The sequence below is a fragment of the Hoplias malabaricus genome, chromosome 3 (genome assembly GCF_029633855.1).
Source record: "Hoplias malabaricus isolate fHopMal1 chromosome 3, fHopMal1.hap1, whole genome shotgun sequence".
Lineage (NCBI taxonomy): Eukaryota > Metazoa > Chordata > Actinopteri > Characiformes > Erythrinidae > Hoplias > Hoplias malabaricus.
Window position 1 is genome coordinate 38,793,360 of NC_089802.1, and position 20,036 is coordinate 38,813,395.

At 38.6% G+C, this 20,036-nt stretch overlaps 1 protein-coding gene across 1 annotated transcript in view; it reads left to right on the plus strand.

The window, feature by feature from the left end:
* Positions 1 to 15,926, plus strand: part of rims4 (regulating synaptic membrane exocytosis 4) — a 53,249-nt gene extending 37,323 nt beyond the window's left edge. Inside the window, exons 3-6 of the mRNA XM_066665809.1 lie at positions 10,783 to 10,895; positions 12,712 to 12,813; positions 13,279 to 13,418; positions 14,886 to 15,926. Of these exons, the coding sequence (XP_066521906.1) occupies positions 10,783 to 10,895; positions 12,712 to 12,813; positions 13,279 to 13,418; positions 14,886 to 15,104 (574 nt within the window). The 3' untranslated portion in view covers positions 15,105 to 15,926. The remainder of the gene's footprint in view (positions 1 to 10,782; positions 10,896 to 12,711; positions 12,814 to 13,278; positions 13,419 to 14,885) is intronic.
* The last annotated feature ends 4,110 nt before the right edge of the window (positions 15,927 to 20,036 follow it).

The following is a 20,036-nucleotide window of genomic DNA, read 5'->3' on the forward strand; positions in this document are numbered from 1 at the left end:
TAATAAATCCTCTCTTTGTTGAACACTGGGAAAAAAGTTCTTTAAATGAGTGCTCAGTCATGTTTTTACATTATCAAACAAGGATTACACTGACACCTAGTGGCTTGGATGACATGGACACTCCAAGTTTAAAATACACAGCCTGCTTTTATTATCTCTGTAGTGTCTTCTTAATATATGTGGTGTCTCTTTAAGATCTCTTTAATGTCTCCTGGATGACATTGAGATCGGGAGGAGAGAGAGTGGTGACTGTAGCTTGTGTCTCCTGCTGCTCAAATGTTTAAACTGTGAGAAATTGTCCAGGAACGTCTCCACTTGAGCTTGAACAGTGGTCTTAATTGTGTCTCACCCTGAGCTCAGTGCTGAGATAATAACACTCCTGTTCATCTGTTTATTCAGCTGAACTAAATAAAGAGCTCCACCATTTCTCACCAACGCTCAGAACAGGCTCAGTTTAGATGCTGGACATAACGCCATCATTTTGATCTGGACACAAACGTCTCACGTCTTCTGTTTTGTCTGTCGCTGTTTTCCCTGAGGGACTTTAGGAGAATTATTGTAAGCATTATTGAGGTCTTCCTCAGGCTGGTTGGTGGTACAGTTTTGTTGGCGAGTGTAAGATGGTTGTGTAATCCAGTTTACGCTCTCGTCGTGGCTGGACTTGTGGCGTGTCGCAATAAAAGCGGCTCATTGCAGGTTTTTGAAGGTTATGCAACACCACGATCCAAATCCACATCGACCGTAAACCCACTGTCCTGGAGAGGGAATATAAAAACCAGTCGTGCCCATGGATTGCAGAGTAGGTCTGACATCTCTGAATAGGGATGTTTTGATGCTGTGTTTAAGATTCCAGCTGGAGTTACCTCTGCTTGGTTCTAGATAACACAACACAAAGCTCAGAGTGGAAGAGTAAAGTTAAATATACACTGTAAAAATAAAGTGCAGAACTCCATTAAATTAAAGCAATCAGTTCATCAGTCATGAAAATTTTAAGTTCATAAACTCAAATATCAGACGTATTCATACACATTTACTTTAAGTGTCTACAACTTTATTTAGTGCTTTATACAACTCAAAAAATATGCATTTGTGCTACTCAGCGCTATTAAGGTCTATTAACTAATCTAAGCCTAAATACATTCATTGCCTGTAACCAAGATGCCAGTTCATCACAGGGCACCACACACTCACACCTATGGACACTGCTGCACGGCCACACCACCTACCAACGTGTGTTTCTGCACTGTGGGGGAACACACCAAACTCCTCAGGGCAGTGACCCAGTGCGGGTCTCGAACCCACAGGACTCTGAAGCTATATGACAGTGATTCTCCCTGTTACACCACTGCCCCTCGCACTGGAATAAACACAGGAACCTGTCCACATTCACAAACAGCACTGAACCCCAGACCATCCACCATCTCGACTGAACATTACTGCACCGCTCCCATGTCTGTGACGCCATGCTGCAAACTCATAACATTTAAGTTCAGTTAAATCTCTCATATCCAGCTATTTTTACTTACAACCTCAATCAACATTTTACATTTTCACAAACTCAAAATGAAGGAGTAGTTGAAAATAATTGAATTGTTAAAATGAGTCCAACTTTTCATTATGTTTTAACTCAAACCAGTTAATTACTTTGAACATCAGGGTTTACAGTGAGGTGTACAAATTAGTTTTAAAGGGTTCCATTGTAATTTCTAATTGTAATTAAGATTTCAAATATTCTCCCAACATTTTGTCATTTAATGGTTACTGTAGTGTAATAATAAGAATGACCATTTTTATTTTATTAAAAAAAAATAATAATATAAAAAAAAAAAAAATATATATATATATATATATATATATATATATATATATATAATAAAAATGGAATATTAATACACTATAATCATGATCACTAACATTAAAATCACCATCTTTAAAAGTGCTATTCATGATTTTAGTCAGAAAATCACTTTTTATCAAATTCCTCTTCATGTGCTGCTCTGCAGTCGGTTTGCTCTGGACACCTACAGCCCCATTGTCTGTAAATGGGTAAAAAAACAAAGTGTCTGGGTCCGGTGCTAGGCTTCCTCTCTCTCTGCTCATGACAGAGAAACACCATCTGGAGGTTTTTAGACAACGGAGAGACTCCAAACGCTGAAAAGCACCAACCGAGATGAGGATGTTGCCCTATTTCTGCTCCATAGGGGGGTAACACTGACTTATTTTTGCTGTAGAGTAAGCTGACTCTAAATTCAGGAGAATACAACAAACACAGAGCAAAAGTGGTAATTCAAACCACAGAAACTCAAAGTGATTAAACTCATCAAAGTGATTAAAAACTTACAGATCAGTTACACTTCAGACACGTACAAACAACAGTCATTTATTAGTACTGAATAATATTTTATAGTATGTCCTTTTAATACAGTGCGATAAGGTACTGTGTAATACAGTACAGAATTAATTTGATATGGTTTTGTAGGATAAACTTTTCTTCACTACAATTAAACAAGATAAAATGCACTGTAATACTTTATAAAATATGAGAAAATATGATACATATTGTGATAGAGTTAAATAATTATAATAACAGCTTCATATCTAGAGCACTTCATAACACAAAGTTTAGCTTGACTTAGGAACCTACAGGGAATATGCTAAGAAAAAATAAAAGCCCTAAAATTGAACCCTGTGAGACTCCACATTAAATGATTCTGATGAGGTTTTAAAACAATAAACTAACAATGTGCTGTGATACAGTTTGCTGTAATGAAAATTGTTGTGATGAAACTCAATACACTATTATTCACTGTATTATTAAATCTCTAAAATCGATGAGTTAAACCATCTGCTGAACATCCAGAACTCAGGAACAAAAAGAACATGTTACATAATCCCTCCTCTCTGCTGCTGTCCATCATCAGAATAAACCTCATCACAGCTGGATTACCACCAGCTCCAGCAGCTCAGATTAGGCTTTTGGCTGCAGCCCCCTAACATATTTTACCATATTACAGTGAATCAGTCAGATGGTTTACCGTATTACACTGTGTACTTCAGATAGTTTACCGTATTACACTGTTTACTTCAGACAGTTTACTGTATTACACATTATACTTCAGATAGTTTACTGTATTACACTTTATACTTCAGATAGTTTATTGTATTACACTGTGTACTTCAGATAGTTTACAGTATTACACTGTACTTCAGACAGTTTACTGTATTACACGTTATACTTCAGATAGTTTACTGTATTACACTTTATACTTCAGATAGTTTATTGTATCACAATGTGTACTTCAGATAGTTTACTGTATTACACTTTATACTTCAGATAGTTTACTGTATTACACTGTGTACTTCAGACAGTTTACTGTATTACACGTTATACTTCAGATAGTTTACTGTATTACACTTTATACTTCAGACAGTTTACTGTATTACACGTTATACTTCAGATAGTTTACTGTATTACACATTATACTTCAGATAGTTTATTGTATTACAATGTGTACTTCAGATAGTTTACTGTATTACACTTTATACTTCAGATAGTTTATTGTATTACACTTTATACTTCAGATAATTTATCGTATTACACTGTGTACTTCAGATAGTTTACAGTATTACACTGTACTTCAGATAGTTTACCGTATTACACTGTGTACTTCAGACAGTTTACTGTATTACACGTTATACTTCAGATAGTGTACTGAAGTATAAAGTGTACAAGTTATACTTCAGATAGTTTACTGTATTACACTTTATACTTCAGATAGTTTATTGTATTACAATGTGTACTTCAGATAGTTTACTGTATTACACTTTATACTTCAGATAGTTTATTGTATTACAATGTGTACTTCAGATAGTTTACTGTATTACATTTTATACTTCAGATAGTTTATTGTATTACACTTTATACTTCAGATAATTTATCGTATTACACTGTGTACTTCAGATAGTTTACAGTATTACACTGTACTTCAGATAGTTTATCGTATTACACTGTGGACTTCAGATAGTTTACAGTATTACACTTTATACTTCAGATAGTTTACCGTATTACACTGTGTACTTCAGACAGTTTACTGTATTACACGTTATACTTCAGATAGTTTACTGTATTACACTTTATACTTCAGATAGTTTATTGTATTACAATGTGTACTTCAGATAGTTTACTGTATTACACTTTATACTTCAGATAGTTTATTGTATTACACTTTATACTTCAGACAGTTTATCGTATTACACTGTGTACTTCAGATAGTTTACAGTATTACACTGTACTTCAGATAGTTTACCGTATTACACTGTGTACTTCAGACAGTTTACTGTATTACACTTTATACTTCAGATAGTTTATTGTATTACACTTTATACTTCAGATAATTTATCGTATTACACTTTATACTTCAGATAGTTTATCGTATTACACTGTGGACTTCAGATATTTTACAGTATTACACTGTACTTCAGATAGTTTACCGTATTACACTGTGTACTTCAGACAGTTTACTGTATTACAATGTGTACTTCAGATAGTTTACTGTATTATACTTTATACTTCAGATAGTTTATTGTATTACAATGTGTACTTCAGATAGTTTATTGTATTACACTTTATACTTCAGATAGTTTATCGTATTACACTGTGTACTTCAGATAGTTTACAGTATTACACTGTACTTCAGATAGTTTATTGTATTACACTGTGTACTTCAGATAGCCCAATTACAGTAGGGGCAGTGAACACACACACACACAGCGTGAGCAGCGGGCTGCCGACGACCTCAGTGCCTGGGGAGCAGTAGGGGTTTAGGTGACTTGCTCAAAGACACTTAAGCCATGGTTGAATGTAACGCTTTTTTTCTTGTCAGAAATATTTTACTCATTTTTCATTTCATGCTTTTATTAGTATTTTTCTTTTTTCCAATGATATTTATTTATTTTTTCATAATTAGTCTTTTTCTTTGTCATTTTTAATTTCATTTTGTTTAATCGCTTCTTTCTCTTTCGTCATTCTTTCTTTACTTCATTCTTTCTTTCTTCCTACTTTCCTTTTAAAATAGCTTTTTTGCTGTATTCTGTCTGCATGTCATTTTATTACACCATTCTCCCTCCCATTGTTACAATGAGGTTTGAATCTCCGAGCTGAAATAGTGGTGACCTCTCAATGGTGACCTCTTAATGTCAGTTAAGTGTTTCCAAGATTAGAGTGAGAGAGCGAGGGATCATCTCTCAGACTCATAAATGAGCTGTGATGGCAACAGTATTTTTCTGAATCTCTCACTTTCTCTCACTGTCTCTTTCTCTCTCTCTCACACACACACACACACCTCACAGATTAACTCTCTTTTTACAATCAAAATTAAACCCAAGAGCAAATGTTTTCCACCACAACATACGGCCCCCTAGCCGCTCTCAGACATTAAGGTTAGAGATTAAATAAGGTCCGCTGGGTGTGCGTCCGTCTGCAGTGGGGTCTACAGGTTCCAATGATCATAACAAAACACATGATCTCTTTTCGCTGCAAATTATATCATCATTAAAATCATCCCATCACTTTTGAATGGGACAAACTGCGGCCAACAACAATAAATAAAAACATAAAATTAGTGGATTTTGAAATGTTGCAACTGTTTCAGGATTCTTTACAGTGAAAAGCACCCGAGAACATTTGTCCAAAACCTCTCATTTATTATTCTGCTCTTTCATTCCACCTTAAATGCGGCAGCAAGTAAATCCTAACACCCTTCCTTAAATGTTCCTGTGGAAAGGAACACTGCCCCAGGAAGGAGGACACTAGAGACAGAAAAAAGAAGTGCATCACTGAGGATGTGGAGGACACTGGAGTATGGAACAGTGTGGTCTTTAGGCTCTTTATTCACATAGACATGACCTCAGATCAAATCCAGCATTTTTCACTGCAGCCTCAAAGAAAATAAAAGTCTGTCTCTCTGCCTCCCTCCCTTCAGCTCCCAGGCCCAAACCCACAGCCCTTTTCTACAGCAAGTTTCCTTATAGAACCCTTCTCTAAAATGTGCTGTATAGAATCATATATTGTATAGCACATTCTTCATCAATCTGAAGAACCCCTTTACGATGCAAAGAACCAGGGATTGATATAGAAACATTTCTTTAAATGAAAACCCATAGAAAGACAATCATTTTTAAGAGTGTACTCAACTTTCTCCACCAGGTAAATCAGGTCCTGGTTCTGGAAGCGGGTTCTTGTTTAGTGGCTTCAGATAGGGACTAGTGAACAAGTCCAAACCTTTGGACCCTACTCTGTGCAAACAAGCCTTATTGAAGTGTGCAGTATGTAAATGAGCTGTGTTGTGTGTGTGTGTATAGAAGAGCACGGCTCTGTTTATCACTGTGCCGTATGATGGAGTTATTTATAGTAAAGCGCTGACGCATGCTCTGACATATGCCGACACAGTGATCAATCAGCAGTGCATCATGGGAGAAAAGACAGTGTCACAGAGGAAGTGGAGAATAGGAGTGGAGGAGAAAGAAAAGAAGAACAAAACTTTAAATTAACCAGATTAAGAGAGAGAGAGAGAGAGAGGGGAGAAAGCAGGACTGAGATAGAGGACAAAAAGTAGAAAGAGATACAGAGTAATAAAGACAGAAAACAGAAAGAAAAGAAAAACAAGAAAACAAAGAAAGGACAGTGATAAAAGAACAAGAGAAACAGAAGGTGAGAGAGAAGTGAGAAAAAAGGAGCTGAGAGTGATGAGAGCAGGACTGAGATGAAGAGAGAAAATGTGTGTTTGTGTGTGAGAGAAAGAAAAAGGAACATAAAGAAAATAAGAGAGAAAGAGGAGAAGAGAAAAGAAGGTGAATTCTCTGGAGAGAATGTGTCAGTCTGAATATGAGGCAACTGCTCCGACAGAGCTTTAAAAATAGAGCACAGAGAAACTGAGAAAGAGGGAGAGAATGACTGGAGGAAGGATAGTTGTCTCTGCACCCACCTCCACTGATCACACAAGAGCACTTTATAGTTCTAGAATTACAGATTGTTGTCCATCTGTTGCTCTGCATACTTTATTACCCCCCTTCCCCCCCTGTTCCTCAGCGCTCAGGAACCCCACAGAGCAGATGTGATGTGGTGGTGGATCATTCTCAGCGCTGCAGTGACACTGACGTGGGGGTGGTGTGTTAGTGTGTGTTGTGCTGGTGTAGAGTGGATCAGACACAGCAGTGCTGCTGGAGTTTTTAAACCCTGTGTCCACTCACTGTCCACTCTGTGAGACACTCCTCCCTCGTTGGTCCACCTTGTAGATGTAAAGTCAGAGACAGTAGCTCATCTGTCGCTGCACAGTGTGTGTCGGTCGTCCTCTAGTCCTTCATCAGTTACACAGGATGCTGTCGGCTGGATGTTTTTTGTCGGTGACTATTCTCAGTCCAGACACTGAGGGGTTTAAAAACTCCAGCAGCACTGCTGTGTCTGATCCAGTGGTACCAGTGTAACACACACTAACACACCCTGACCACTGCTGTACATGTTCCTGAGGTTAAAAGGAGCCAGGGTGAAGGAGGGATCAGAGAGGAAAGTGACAGCTCAGATCACTGCAGCCATCACAATAGGGTTCAGTTTATAAAATCTTTCTTTTTTATCCTTCATTCAATATCAGGAACACACCCAGGTCAAATTTAAGAGCAGACTGATGGATAACGCATATAAGTTTAATTTTAACACATTCCCCTCACACACTCACTCTCACAGTCTCTCACTCTCTATTTCACACACATTCTCTCCCTCTATCTCTCCCTCTCTCTCTCTGTCTCAGTCTCTCTCACACACATTCTCTCCCTCTCTCTCTCTCTCTCTCTCTCTCTGTCACAGTCTCTCTCACACACATTCTATCCCTCTCTCTCTCTCCCTCTCACACACATTCTCATTCTCTCTCTCTCACACACACTCTTTCACACTCTCTCACACACTCTCTCACACTGTCTCACACATTCTCTCTCTCTCACACACACTCACATGTTCTCTCTCTCTCTCTGCGTTAGACTTGTTCTGCCAAAATAAATGTATACTGTATGCCTTAGAGTTCTTCTCCATTGCACACACAGATAAAAAAGGATGCACAGTTCTGAAAACCTGAAGTTCATGTGTCAACAACATGACTCTAAACTGCTGAGCTCTGAACACAATTCCATTTGTTTTCACTGAAATATCACACAAAATCACACTTTTACAAATTTCTAAACACACTGCATCATTTAGGAAACGGGTCGCCTTCAAACACTGGCCTTCAACATTCAACTTCCTGATTAGTCTCACTCATGTAGCACCTGTACACACTCAAATGGGAGAAGACTGTGATCGTACATAATACATACTGTAAATGCTGTTTTGGGACAAAGAACTCTACACTTCACCAAAATGAGGGGGAAAATCAGTTTTCCACACACTCATATGCATTTGAACAAGTAACATGGCCTCATTAAGCACCGTGTTTTTGAATTTATCATGTCAGTGTATGTTTAATGCTCTGTAAGAGATCAGTATAACAGCTGTGTGTAGGGTTTTAGTAAAAGGAGTCAGGGTTTGAGGAGAGAACACTGTTCTCAGGGCTGTGTTTCATTTTGCCAGAGATTTGTGGTTTTGTGAAAGTAATAAACTCTTGGGTTTGTGTTTAGAGTTTGGTCAATTGAGCCAAGTTTCTGGAAATGTGTTTAAACGTTTGGGAAAAACTGTAATTATCCTCTGTGTGTGTGTGTGCGCCAGTATTATATCACATTGTGTGGATTAAAATATTTTTTTACACACACACACTGTGAGGATGTGTCATCCTTATGGCAACTTCTGATTGAATCTTAAAATAAATCATAGATTTAATGAAGACATTTTAAGGTTATGGAAAGACTTTGGTTAATTTCAGAGTTAACATAAGGGTAATGTAATGTAAAATTTGGGATTAGAGTTAATTAAGGATTAGGATTAGGGTGAGATTAGGTTTAAATTTAAAGTGAGGTTACAGTTAAGATTAAGGTTAGGCAAGTGTCACCATAAAAATGAATGGAAGTCTAATGTATGGCTTCAGAATATATGAAAACCAGTGTGTGTGTGTGTGTGTGTGTGTGTTGGCACTGCTCCAGAGGAGCACTTTACTCTGACCCATTCTCCACTAAAGCATGTCTCATAGTCAGATATCATTACAACCAAAGTCATCTGACTTTATTACATAAAACAGCACTTCCTTCTGTCTCCCAATATCACCCTGATCAATACGACTCCCAGTATCATCCTGATCAATACTACTCCCTATATCGCCCTCATCAATATAGCTCCCTATATCACCCTCGTCAACACGGCTTCCTATATCACCCTCGTCAACACGGCTTCCTATATCACCCTCGTCAATACGACTCCCAGTATCATTCTGATCAATACGACTCCCAGTATTATCCTGATCAATACTACTCCCAGTATCACCCTAATCAATACGGTTCCCAATATCACCCTTGTCCATACAGCTCCCTATATCATCCTGATCAATACGGCTCACTATATCACCCTCGTCAATAAGGCTCAATATATCACCCTGATCAACACGGCTCGGTATATCACACTGATTGGCACGGCTCAGTATATCACACTGACCAATACAGCTCACTATATCACACTGATCAATATGGCTCACAGTATCACCCTCGTCAATACGGCTCACTGTATCACCCTCATCAATATGGCTCACTATATCACTCTCATTAATACGGCTCACCCAGGTCAATACAGCTCACTATATCACTCTCATCAATACAGCTCACTATATCACCCTCGTCAATACAGCTCACTATATCACTCTCATCAATACAGCTCACTATATCACCCTGATCAATACAGCTCACTATATCACTCTCATCAATACAGCTCACTATATCACCCTGATCAATACAGCTCACTATATCACTCTCATCAATACAGCTCACTATATCACCCTCGTCAATACAGCTCACTATATCACTCTCATCAATACAGCTCACTATATCACCCTCGTCAATACAGCTCACTATATCACTCTCATCAATACAGCTCACTATATCACTCTCGTCAATACAGCTCACTATATCACCCTGATCAATACAGCTCACTATATCACCCTCATCAATACAGCTCACTATATCACCCTCATCAATACGGCTCACTATATCACCCTCGTCAATACGGCTCACTATATCACACTGATCAATACGGCTAAACATATCACCCTCATGAGTACGGCTCACTATATCACCCTGACCAATACGGCTCATTATATCACCCTGATCAATACAGCTCCCTATATCACCCTCGTCAATACGGCTCACTATATCACACTGATCAATACGGCTCACTATATCACCCTCGTCAATACGGCTCACTATATCACACTGATCAATACGGCTCACTATATCACACTGATCAATACGGCTAAATATATCAACCTCATGAGTACGGCTCACTATATCACACTGATCAATACGGCTCACTATATCACACTGATCAATACGGCTCATTATATCACTCTGATCAATACGGCTCCCTATATCACCGTCGTCAATACGGCTCACTATATCATCCTCGTCAATACGGCTCACTATATCACCCTCATCAATACAGCTCTCTATATCACTCTCGTCAATACGGCTCACTGACTTTCATGGACAAGCTTCAAACATTTGTATGATGTGCAGCTTTAAAATAATATGGAATTAATAGTGAAAGTTTGGCTCAGTGAAAGTAAGTAATTGACCACACTTTGGCCTTGTGTGTTTCAGTCTGAACTACAGTGGAATGTGTTTGGCGTCAGACGCACAGTTCAGTGATTTTTTGGATGGGATGGGTCCGGCGCAGTTCGTGGGGAGACAGACTCTGGCCACAACCTCTATGGGTAAGTGTCCCCCATTTCTACAATATCTTAATGGTGTCCATTCCTGTTCTGCTGATTTTTTTTTTCCCCATTAGCAGATAAATTTGCTTCCATCAGCTGATAGACAATTTCATAACAACACTTACCTGCATTATTTCTTGAAACAAATTCAATTATCTGTGAATGAAAAAAAAACAATTTACTTTGAACAAAAGCACTTAAAACAAATAAACAATCTACCAATAGGTTAAATAATTTAATTATCATTTTTACAATTGTCTCATTTCAACCAATGAATTAAACTATGGAGTTATTGAGTGTACAAATCAGTTTTAAAGTGTTTTTGTGTGACATAAAATTATTATTCACAATTCGAAAATTCTCCTGCTTTAAGTAAATTTATGGTAAATGTGTTGTAGTGTTAAAATGGCAACTATCATTTTATTTAAAAATAACAACAAATAAATATTACTATTCTATATTCGAGATCGCTAACATCAAAATCATTATCTTTGAACCAAAGACCGTCATTTAAACCAAACTCAGACGTACTTTTGGATACAATATTATTATTAATTATTATTGTAAAGGGAACAAATCACATCCTTCTCCTTATGGTAACTGTGGTGTAGTATTACAAATGACAATTTAAATTTTAATTAAAAAATAATCTCAAAATGACAAAAGCAAGAAAACATTTGAATTTTGAATTACAATTATATGTTACTCAAAACCGGTTATTTATACACCTAATATAAACAAAAATACTCTGGAGCGCAGAGAATATTACATAGAGACTCTGGAGTGCAGAGAATATTACAGAGAGGCTATAAACAGAAAGACTCTGGAACGCAGAGAATATTAGAGAGACGCTGGAGCACAGAGAATGTTACAGAGCACAGAGAATATTACAGAAAGACTCTGGAGCACAGAGAATATTGCAGAGATGCTGGAGCGCAGAGAATATTAGAGAGACTCTGGATCGCAGAGAATATAAACAGAAAGACTCTGGAACGCAGAGAATATAAGAGAGACGCTGGAGCACAGAGAATATTACAGAAAGATTCTGGAGCACAGAGAATATTACAGAGAGACGCTGGAGCGCAGAGAATATTACAGAAAGACTCTGGAGCGCAGAGAATATTACAGAGAGACTCTGGAGCATAGAGAGACGCTGGAGCACAGAGAATATTACAGAGAGACTCTGGAGCACAGAGAGACGCTGGAGCACAGAGAATATTACAGAAAGATTCTGGAGCACAGAGAATATTACAGAGAGACTCTGGAGCATAGAGAGATGCTGGAGCACAAAGAATATTACAGAAAGATTCTGGAGCACAGAATATTGCAGAGAGACACTGGAGCGCAGAGAATATTACAGAGAGACTCTGGAGCATAGAGAGACGCTGGAGCACAAAGAATATTACAGAAAGATTCTGGAGCACAGAATATTACAGAGAGACACTGGAGCACAGAGAATATTACAGAAAGACTCTGGAGCACAGAGAATGTTACAGAAAGACTCTGGAGCACAGAGAATATTACAGAAAGACTCTGGAGCACAGAGAATATTACAGAGAGACTCTGGAGCACAGAGAATATTACAGAGAGACTCTGGAGCACAGAATTTTACAGAAATACTCTGGAGCACAGAGAATATTACAGAAAGACTCTGGAGCACAGAGGATATTACAGAGAATTTTACAGAAAAAACTCTGGAGCGCAGAGGATATAACAGAGAGACTCTGGGGCACTTAGAATATTACAGAGAGGCTGTTCTGATATCTAAACTCATATGACTTTACCTAATCTAATTTAATCTGATCTCGTCTTGTAGGTGATGTGGAGATTGGTTTGATGGAGAGGAATGGTCAGCTGGAGGTGGAGATAATTCAGGCTCGGGGCCTCATCATGAAACCTGGCTCTAAAGGGCCTCCAGGTAAATCTTTTATTTAATATCAATCCACACAGGTTTTAAAAAAAATGAATGATTTGAAATTTCTGTGACCATAAGTTAAGTAACTTATTTTATAAACCACATTTTTCTTAATGAGAGATAATTTACTACCCATTAAATATTTTTAAATATTATTAATAATCAAGTAGATGGGTGTTTTCTTGTTTTATTTGTAATTCATTATTTATTTGTTCATTTTTAATTCTTTATTGATTTGGTTTTTAGTGTATATATTACATTTGAATGCTTGTCATATCGTTGAGAGTGTGTAAATGAGACATTGATAACCCATCTCTGTATAAAACATGCAAGGTACAATAAATTAACATTAGACTCATTGTAAATGGTAATTATACTGATTGTTTGGGAGCAATTTAAAGTGTATATGCTTATTCATTTATTAAAAGTATTGCTCCTCTCATTCATACACCTCCCTCCTCTTCTCAGCGGCATATATAAAAGTGTACCTGCTGGAGAATGGTGTGTGTGTCGCCAAGAAGAAAACAAAATCTGTGCGGAAGAGTCTGGATCCTCTTTACAACCAGGTCCTGGTCTTCTCAGAGGGTCCACAGGGGAAGGTGGTGCAGGTAAATAACATTAAAACACAAGGGCAATATTCCTTAAATTAGTGCTAACAAAATACTAGAAATCCCATAGGTGCACTAGCAGAAGACAGCATGATCCATATCCAAATGTTTTTTCTTTTGTCTTTATGCTCAAAATTTTATATTTGCTACAACCTGCAACGTACAGTTTGATGTTAATACCCTTATATAATCTTCATAATTGGAAAAGTATATTTTTAAAAGCATCTGTAAACTCAATCTGCAGATCCAATATCTCAGGAGGAATGGACACACAGAAATCTTAATTATACGGACCACTAGTGGCCCAAATGTGTCCCCTCCTTCTCCACAGGGGAACACAGTTCTGTTTCTTAATGAAACCCCACGAGCCCCACAGCAGTGTTCTCCCCCTGTGTAAACAGCCCTGTTCAGAACGCCCGCTTTCAGCACCTGTTCCTTTAAATGATAATGAGCCGCTCGCTGTTCACCCCGACCCCGAGCGCACAGCAGTGAGGAGTGAGGAGCAGAAGCTCTGGTTTTTAGCTGTTTTCACTCAGTTCTCTTTCTTCTCCGTTCTTGTTTTCTCTGTTTTTACTCAGTTTTACAGAGGTTTTTCTACTTTTTTTCAACATAAATACAGCTATTTTATTACTGTCCAAATCCACAAGCGTGTTTTGAAATTTTCCTGTGATTTAGGAATGGAGAAAGAAATAGAAATTAAATTTCAAAATGATTTCCATTTTTAAACGCATATAAATAACTTGTTTCAAACTTCTCATGGCACCCCTGGACTTGGTGGTCTTGTTTCACAGTGTGTGTGTGGACAGCTATCCAGATACAGATAGTTGTTGCCCTAATTGTGATAAACCCAAAAGCAAATAGATTAACTTAAGTAAGTATTGGGGAGGATAACATACGTAAAGGAAAAGAAGAGAAGAGAGAAAAACAGGATTTTTTTTATTATTATTCAAGAGGAAAAGGGGGACAGTGGGATATAGAGTCCCAACAGGGCAGTGTTCTCCAGACAACTGGAGAACAGAATAAAGATGTATTGTGGGACATTCAACCCAACGTTTAACAGCACAAAAGTAAGCAAAGAGCTTCTTTTGAAGAAGGAAATACCAATTACTGGCAAGATCTGGCTTTTACAAACTCAAAACTCTGCGCTGAAGACACAGACTGAAGGCTTAATAAAGGGTAAGACCCAGCTGTTGTCAATCGGGCTGATTAACACATGTCTTGAGGTGCAGGCGGCCCCTTGCACTGTGCGTTGGTGGGCTCCAGATTTACACATTAATGCGATTATGTACCAAATAAGGCATTTTTACATATGTCCCCTTTAATAAGACATGAGAATGTGATATCTGATGAAGCCCAGTGATTCCAGGTAGACTCCCACCGCGACCCTGAACAAATCTCTGTCCTTGGGCAGATCGTGTTCCAAATGAATTCACCCCTATTTCTCTCTGTTCTTCTCTCTGTCTGTAGATCATAGTCTGGGGAAACTATGGCCGCATGGATCGGAAGTGTTTCATGGGCGTGGCCCGGATCCTATTGGAGGAACTGGATCTGACGAGCATGGTGATTGGCTGGTACAAGTTGTTCCCCACCTCCTCCATGGTGGACCCCACGATGGCGCCGTTGATCCGACATTCGTCTCAGCTTTCCCTCGAGAGCACGGTCGGACCCTGCTGCGAACGCTCTTAAGGTGGCGTCGCCGACATCCTCTTTTTGTTTTTCTCTCTCTGAAAGGGCTGTCGAGGCCCTTTGACCTTCACAATGCTGGTGGTGCATGCCTCAGCAGGGCCGTCTGGGGACTTCTGGAGCTATCTAGAACCCTCTAGAACCTTTGGAAGAGTCCGAAGGACAATTTTTCGTTTTTTAATTCTGAAAAAGAAAAAATGAATGGACAACAGAAGGCGGAGCAGAGGAGGAGGAGCTTTTTGTCCATGTGTCTATTACTGGGTGTTTTCTGCTTCTCGTCAGTGGTCTCCATGTCTCAGAAGAAGTGTGTGTGAAGTGTGTGTACAGTTCTTGAGTCTCTGTCGTCAGAAATGTGGCGGTCGTCTGTGGTGGACGCTCATGGAGGGGTGCAGTGTCTTTGGTGTGGAGAAAAAAAAAAACTTAGCCATAGATCGCTCTGTGCAATATGGTGTTAAAATACCACCCGGTGAAACCCAAGCGCAAGGGTCAGCTCAGTGAAGATAAGAAGGGCTGACCATTTTTCTTGTTAAAGCAGAGACAAGGAACAGATTTAGACGGGACACTTGGTAATTGACGCTTTTGGCTCAAGTCGTTTTTTTGTTTGTAATTTTCTCTTACTCCCTTTTTTAACTGTGCCAATTCTACCAGCAAGTGTCTTTACTTTGAGGCTTGTGCCATCCTTCACTGATCAGAGGCTATTTCCCAGCTGATCCATCAGGTACACACAGGGATTGTTCTTATTATCAGTGTTAATAGGAATAATATTATTATTTTCACTCCTTGTTGTGACGAATAATAGCACATATTCCAGTTTTGGAGTATGATATTGGGTTGCTGAGATATATACATAAATATATAATATATTTTCACAACGGATATGACAGACTATACTCTCTTTATAGGTGTTAAGAGCTAATTAGTATTAGAGTAATATTTAAAGAAACATTAATAAATGGAATGAATGTCAGTTAATATATTTGATTTAGTCACTACATCACGTGATGGTCTAGTTACGCACTTTAATATATCTAAGATGTCTCTGTTTATGATTTTGTTTTCTTTTTACTCAGATTACACTTGCTAGTTCAGAGTGAGCCAAAGGTCTTTACGACTGTGGTGACTAGGATTAAATACTGCTCGACTCAAACTCAGTGTTTCGGGATGCTGAAACCTTTTTTTTTTTTTTGGTAGCAATGATAAGGTTATAGCATAAGATAGTAGCATAGGCATGAGAGGCATTTTTAAAGGCTTGTTTTAAAATAGATAAGATTTAGCATGAGAATGAAAAAGGGTGAAAAAAAATGGAGCAAAATATGTAGCAGAGATTTATAATCATGGAGATACTGTTACATTAAAGCAGAGATGTCTTCTGCTAGAAATAATGTGGACACAAATGGCATTCGCAATCCTGATTTCTAATAATAACCTGTGTGTTGACGTGTTCACATTGGGGCAGCGTACGGCCTCTTAATCCAATGCTCTGAAAATATACGGAGAAAATCTTGGATTTGTGGATAATCACGTAGCTAAACAATGAGGATTTACTTCGATAAAGGGAATTAAAATGTGAAGTAGCATTCCTGATCAGCAGTGGCGAACACTCAGGGTCTTCTGGGTCTTCAGAGATTTCTAGTTCATTTTGATTTGAATAGAACCCATATGTTGTATGTAAGCTCAGCAGGTATCGAGGTAATACTCTTATTTCGTTGTTAAGGGCTAATATCATGAATTGCCCGATGTAAAACTGCTCAGTCATTGCTTAAGTCTCTCAGAGATCAATTATTTGAGACTTAGGTGAATGTGAAAAACTCACATTGAGATTTACAGTGGAATAGACCTATTCCAGAAGACATTATTTTCTAGATTCTAGATACATCACTGAGTGAAAAAAGTATTCATAGCCTAACCAGGTTTGGTTGTTAGGTCTCTTCACTGAAAGAGCCGCTGTAAAACACTTACAAAATAAAACATTTGTTTCCTGTTTTTAAAATGTTCAACAGGAAAGCTTCAAACATCCCAATTTAAACTGGACTGGCCTAGGGAGTAATATAATATTTGAAATCCCATAGAGGCGCTAGTGGCAGTAAGGATTTTTTTACACTTTTTTATTTTTTATGTTTCACACAGAAGGCCAAGTTGACCACTGCTGTTCAGACTGTCAATACTGAAATCAAATCAAGCCATTACATTTATAAAAACACTGCCATATTCTTTAATTGTACACGTCCATCATTTAAAGCAATAAGAAATGGTCTTCTCAGAAGTGTCTGAAGCACTTGTGTGTGTGCAAAGCCGAGAAGAAACAAAGCCAAGCCATTCATATTTCATATTAGACAGTTCTGAGTTCATGTAGCAATACTACATTAGCTTATATTTGGGGGAACACTTGGTAGATGGCAGTGAGAGTCACATCGCTGGAATTTTGATGCCAAAAACATTTTACATTTTGTTTTTGGGTGTAAAGAGTAAATGTCTTTTGAATCTACAGATCTGTGTAAACGAATTAATGAATGTTATTCTCTTCTTGCAGCAGTGGAGGAACTGTAGGGAGTTTGGTGCACGTTCAGCTTTAATAGAGCTTTTAATATTAGCCTCAGTTTAAAGTTTCGATATAAAATAGGTTCATTACAAATTTAGTTAAGGGTTCTGACCTTGTACGCGAGTACAGTGTGTTATCATCTCATTTATGTTTGTACGTCTGTTTTATCAAGGATTTACGAAATGAACAAAAAGGACTTTTGAGAAAATGTGTAAAGTGATATATCTGGGCAGTAAGCGTTCTAACGTTTGAATTAGTGCACTGTAAAAAAAACTCTTTGTTAACAACATTAACGAGTATTTTTTGAATTAACTCAAGTCAACTTCAAAACACTTTTGAGTTTAGTTTCCTTGGTGAGGGAATCCTTAGATGAGTCAAAAAAAGAGCCATAATGGAATGTGTATTTACACTTTGTCTTTTCTTAATAGTTTTGTAAACTGGACATCTTTAGAAGCGCATGTGTAGCAGTGTCTAATTTTCCAGCAGGGGGTGCCGTTAAGACTCAAGACAACTCTGTGCGTGTCATTGCAAGTGAAGTTTAAAATTTGAATTAAAAATTACACACACACACACACACTCACTCATATAGAAATACATGTATCAATAGTCATCATGAAAATGTTCTAATTATGATATTTCCAACGACAAAGTGTTGGTACTTGTGCTGGAGCTGGTTCCTGTGAATTAGTGAAGCTGTTGAGGACGAACCTGTGGTTCCACTGACTTGAGAGTGGATCTATGTCGTATCTGGATGTGGACGTTCCCTAAAACTAAAAACAGAAGTGGGATCATATCACAGTGTCTTCTGCGTATCACTGATGACCCACTACTTTCCCTGTTGGGGTTCTCTAGCTTTTAGTTGTAAAATGGTGGAACAAACAATAACAAATGTGCTGACGATTCTCCCTTTGGCCACTTGCATCACAGCTTTCTTGGATCCAGATCTGCGTTATTACTGTGGTAGAGCAGCAGCAGTTTTCTGGCTGATAATTTATTGCAGTGGAGAAGTGCTGATTGGTCAAGGTACTGTGAGCTGTGCAGTGACAGTGGAAAAGAGGCTTCAGAGATGATCCCCTGTATTTCCTGGGACTGGTTTCAGCACAGAATGGTTACAACTGGCTGTGGCACATGTGGGATCTGAACCCACAGCCTTGTAAAGACGGAAACAATGCTTACATTACGTTCATAAATCTGTATAAAGTTCTAAAACTCCAACTCCAGATTTCCACTGACATGGTGATGCTCTTTCAAACACAGTTTATGCCACTCTCCCACGCTGTGGTGAAATTCTCAAGGTTTATAATTCAAAAAATGCAAGTTGGATTTCATCGCTGTTAAAAGAAAAACTTGTATCTCCAAAATAGTAATTCAGGGTCCTGGAGGGTGTGGGTTCGTGTCCTGCTCCGGGTGACTGTCTGTGAGGAGTGTGGTGTGTTCTCTCTGTGTCTGCGTGGGTTTCCTCCGGGTGACTGTCTGTGAGGAGTGTGGTGTGTTCTCTCTGTGTCTGCGTGGGTTTCCTCTGGGTGACTGTCTGTGAGGAGTGTGGTGTGTTCTCTCTGTGTCTGCGTGGGTTTCCTCTGGGTGACTGTATGTGAGGAGTGTGGTGTGTTTTCCCTGTGACTGCGTGGGTTTCCTCTGGGTTACTGTCTGTGAGGAGTGTGGTGTGTTCTCCCTGTGTCTGCGTGGGTTTCCTCTGGGTGGCTGTGAGGTGTGTGGTGTGTTCTCTCTGTGTCTGCGTGGGTTTCCACTGGGTGACTGTCTGTCAGGAGTGTGGTGTGTTTTCCCTGTGTCTGCGTGGGTTTCCTCTGGGTGACTGTCTGTGAGGAGTGTGGTGTGTTCTCTCTGTGTCTGCGTGGGTTTCCTCAAAAGTGTCCGTGTGTGAGTGAATGTGTGGGTGTGTGTCGGCCTGTGAAGGACTGGCTGTGTTGATTGTGAAATGAATTGTGGAGCATTTGTATTAGTCCACGAAGTGTAAAGGACAGCTGCTGTGTTCAACTGATATATTAATTAAAAAACAAATGTAAAAAAAAAAAGAGACACGTGTTTTCCTTTGGACAGTGATGATTTACGATGTTAGATGAACACTTCTGAATGAAGTCATGTTTACAGTCCCCACTGAAACTCCATTCATCACAAAAAAAAAAAAAAAACCCTTTACATCTTACTGTGTTTATGTACATTTGTATTTATTCTGATGAATTCACTGAGAAACTTACTGCCCAGATTTCATATTAAACCATATCTTGTCTCTTACACAGGGCTGTAAGAGTCATCTGATTTCAAAGGGAAATGATTGTTGAGTTTAACACATCTGTACGCAATATACAGCCCCCACAGTTCTGATTTAAGAAGTTCCTGCTGTACTCACTGATATCTTCATTCATATTTGATGTTTA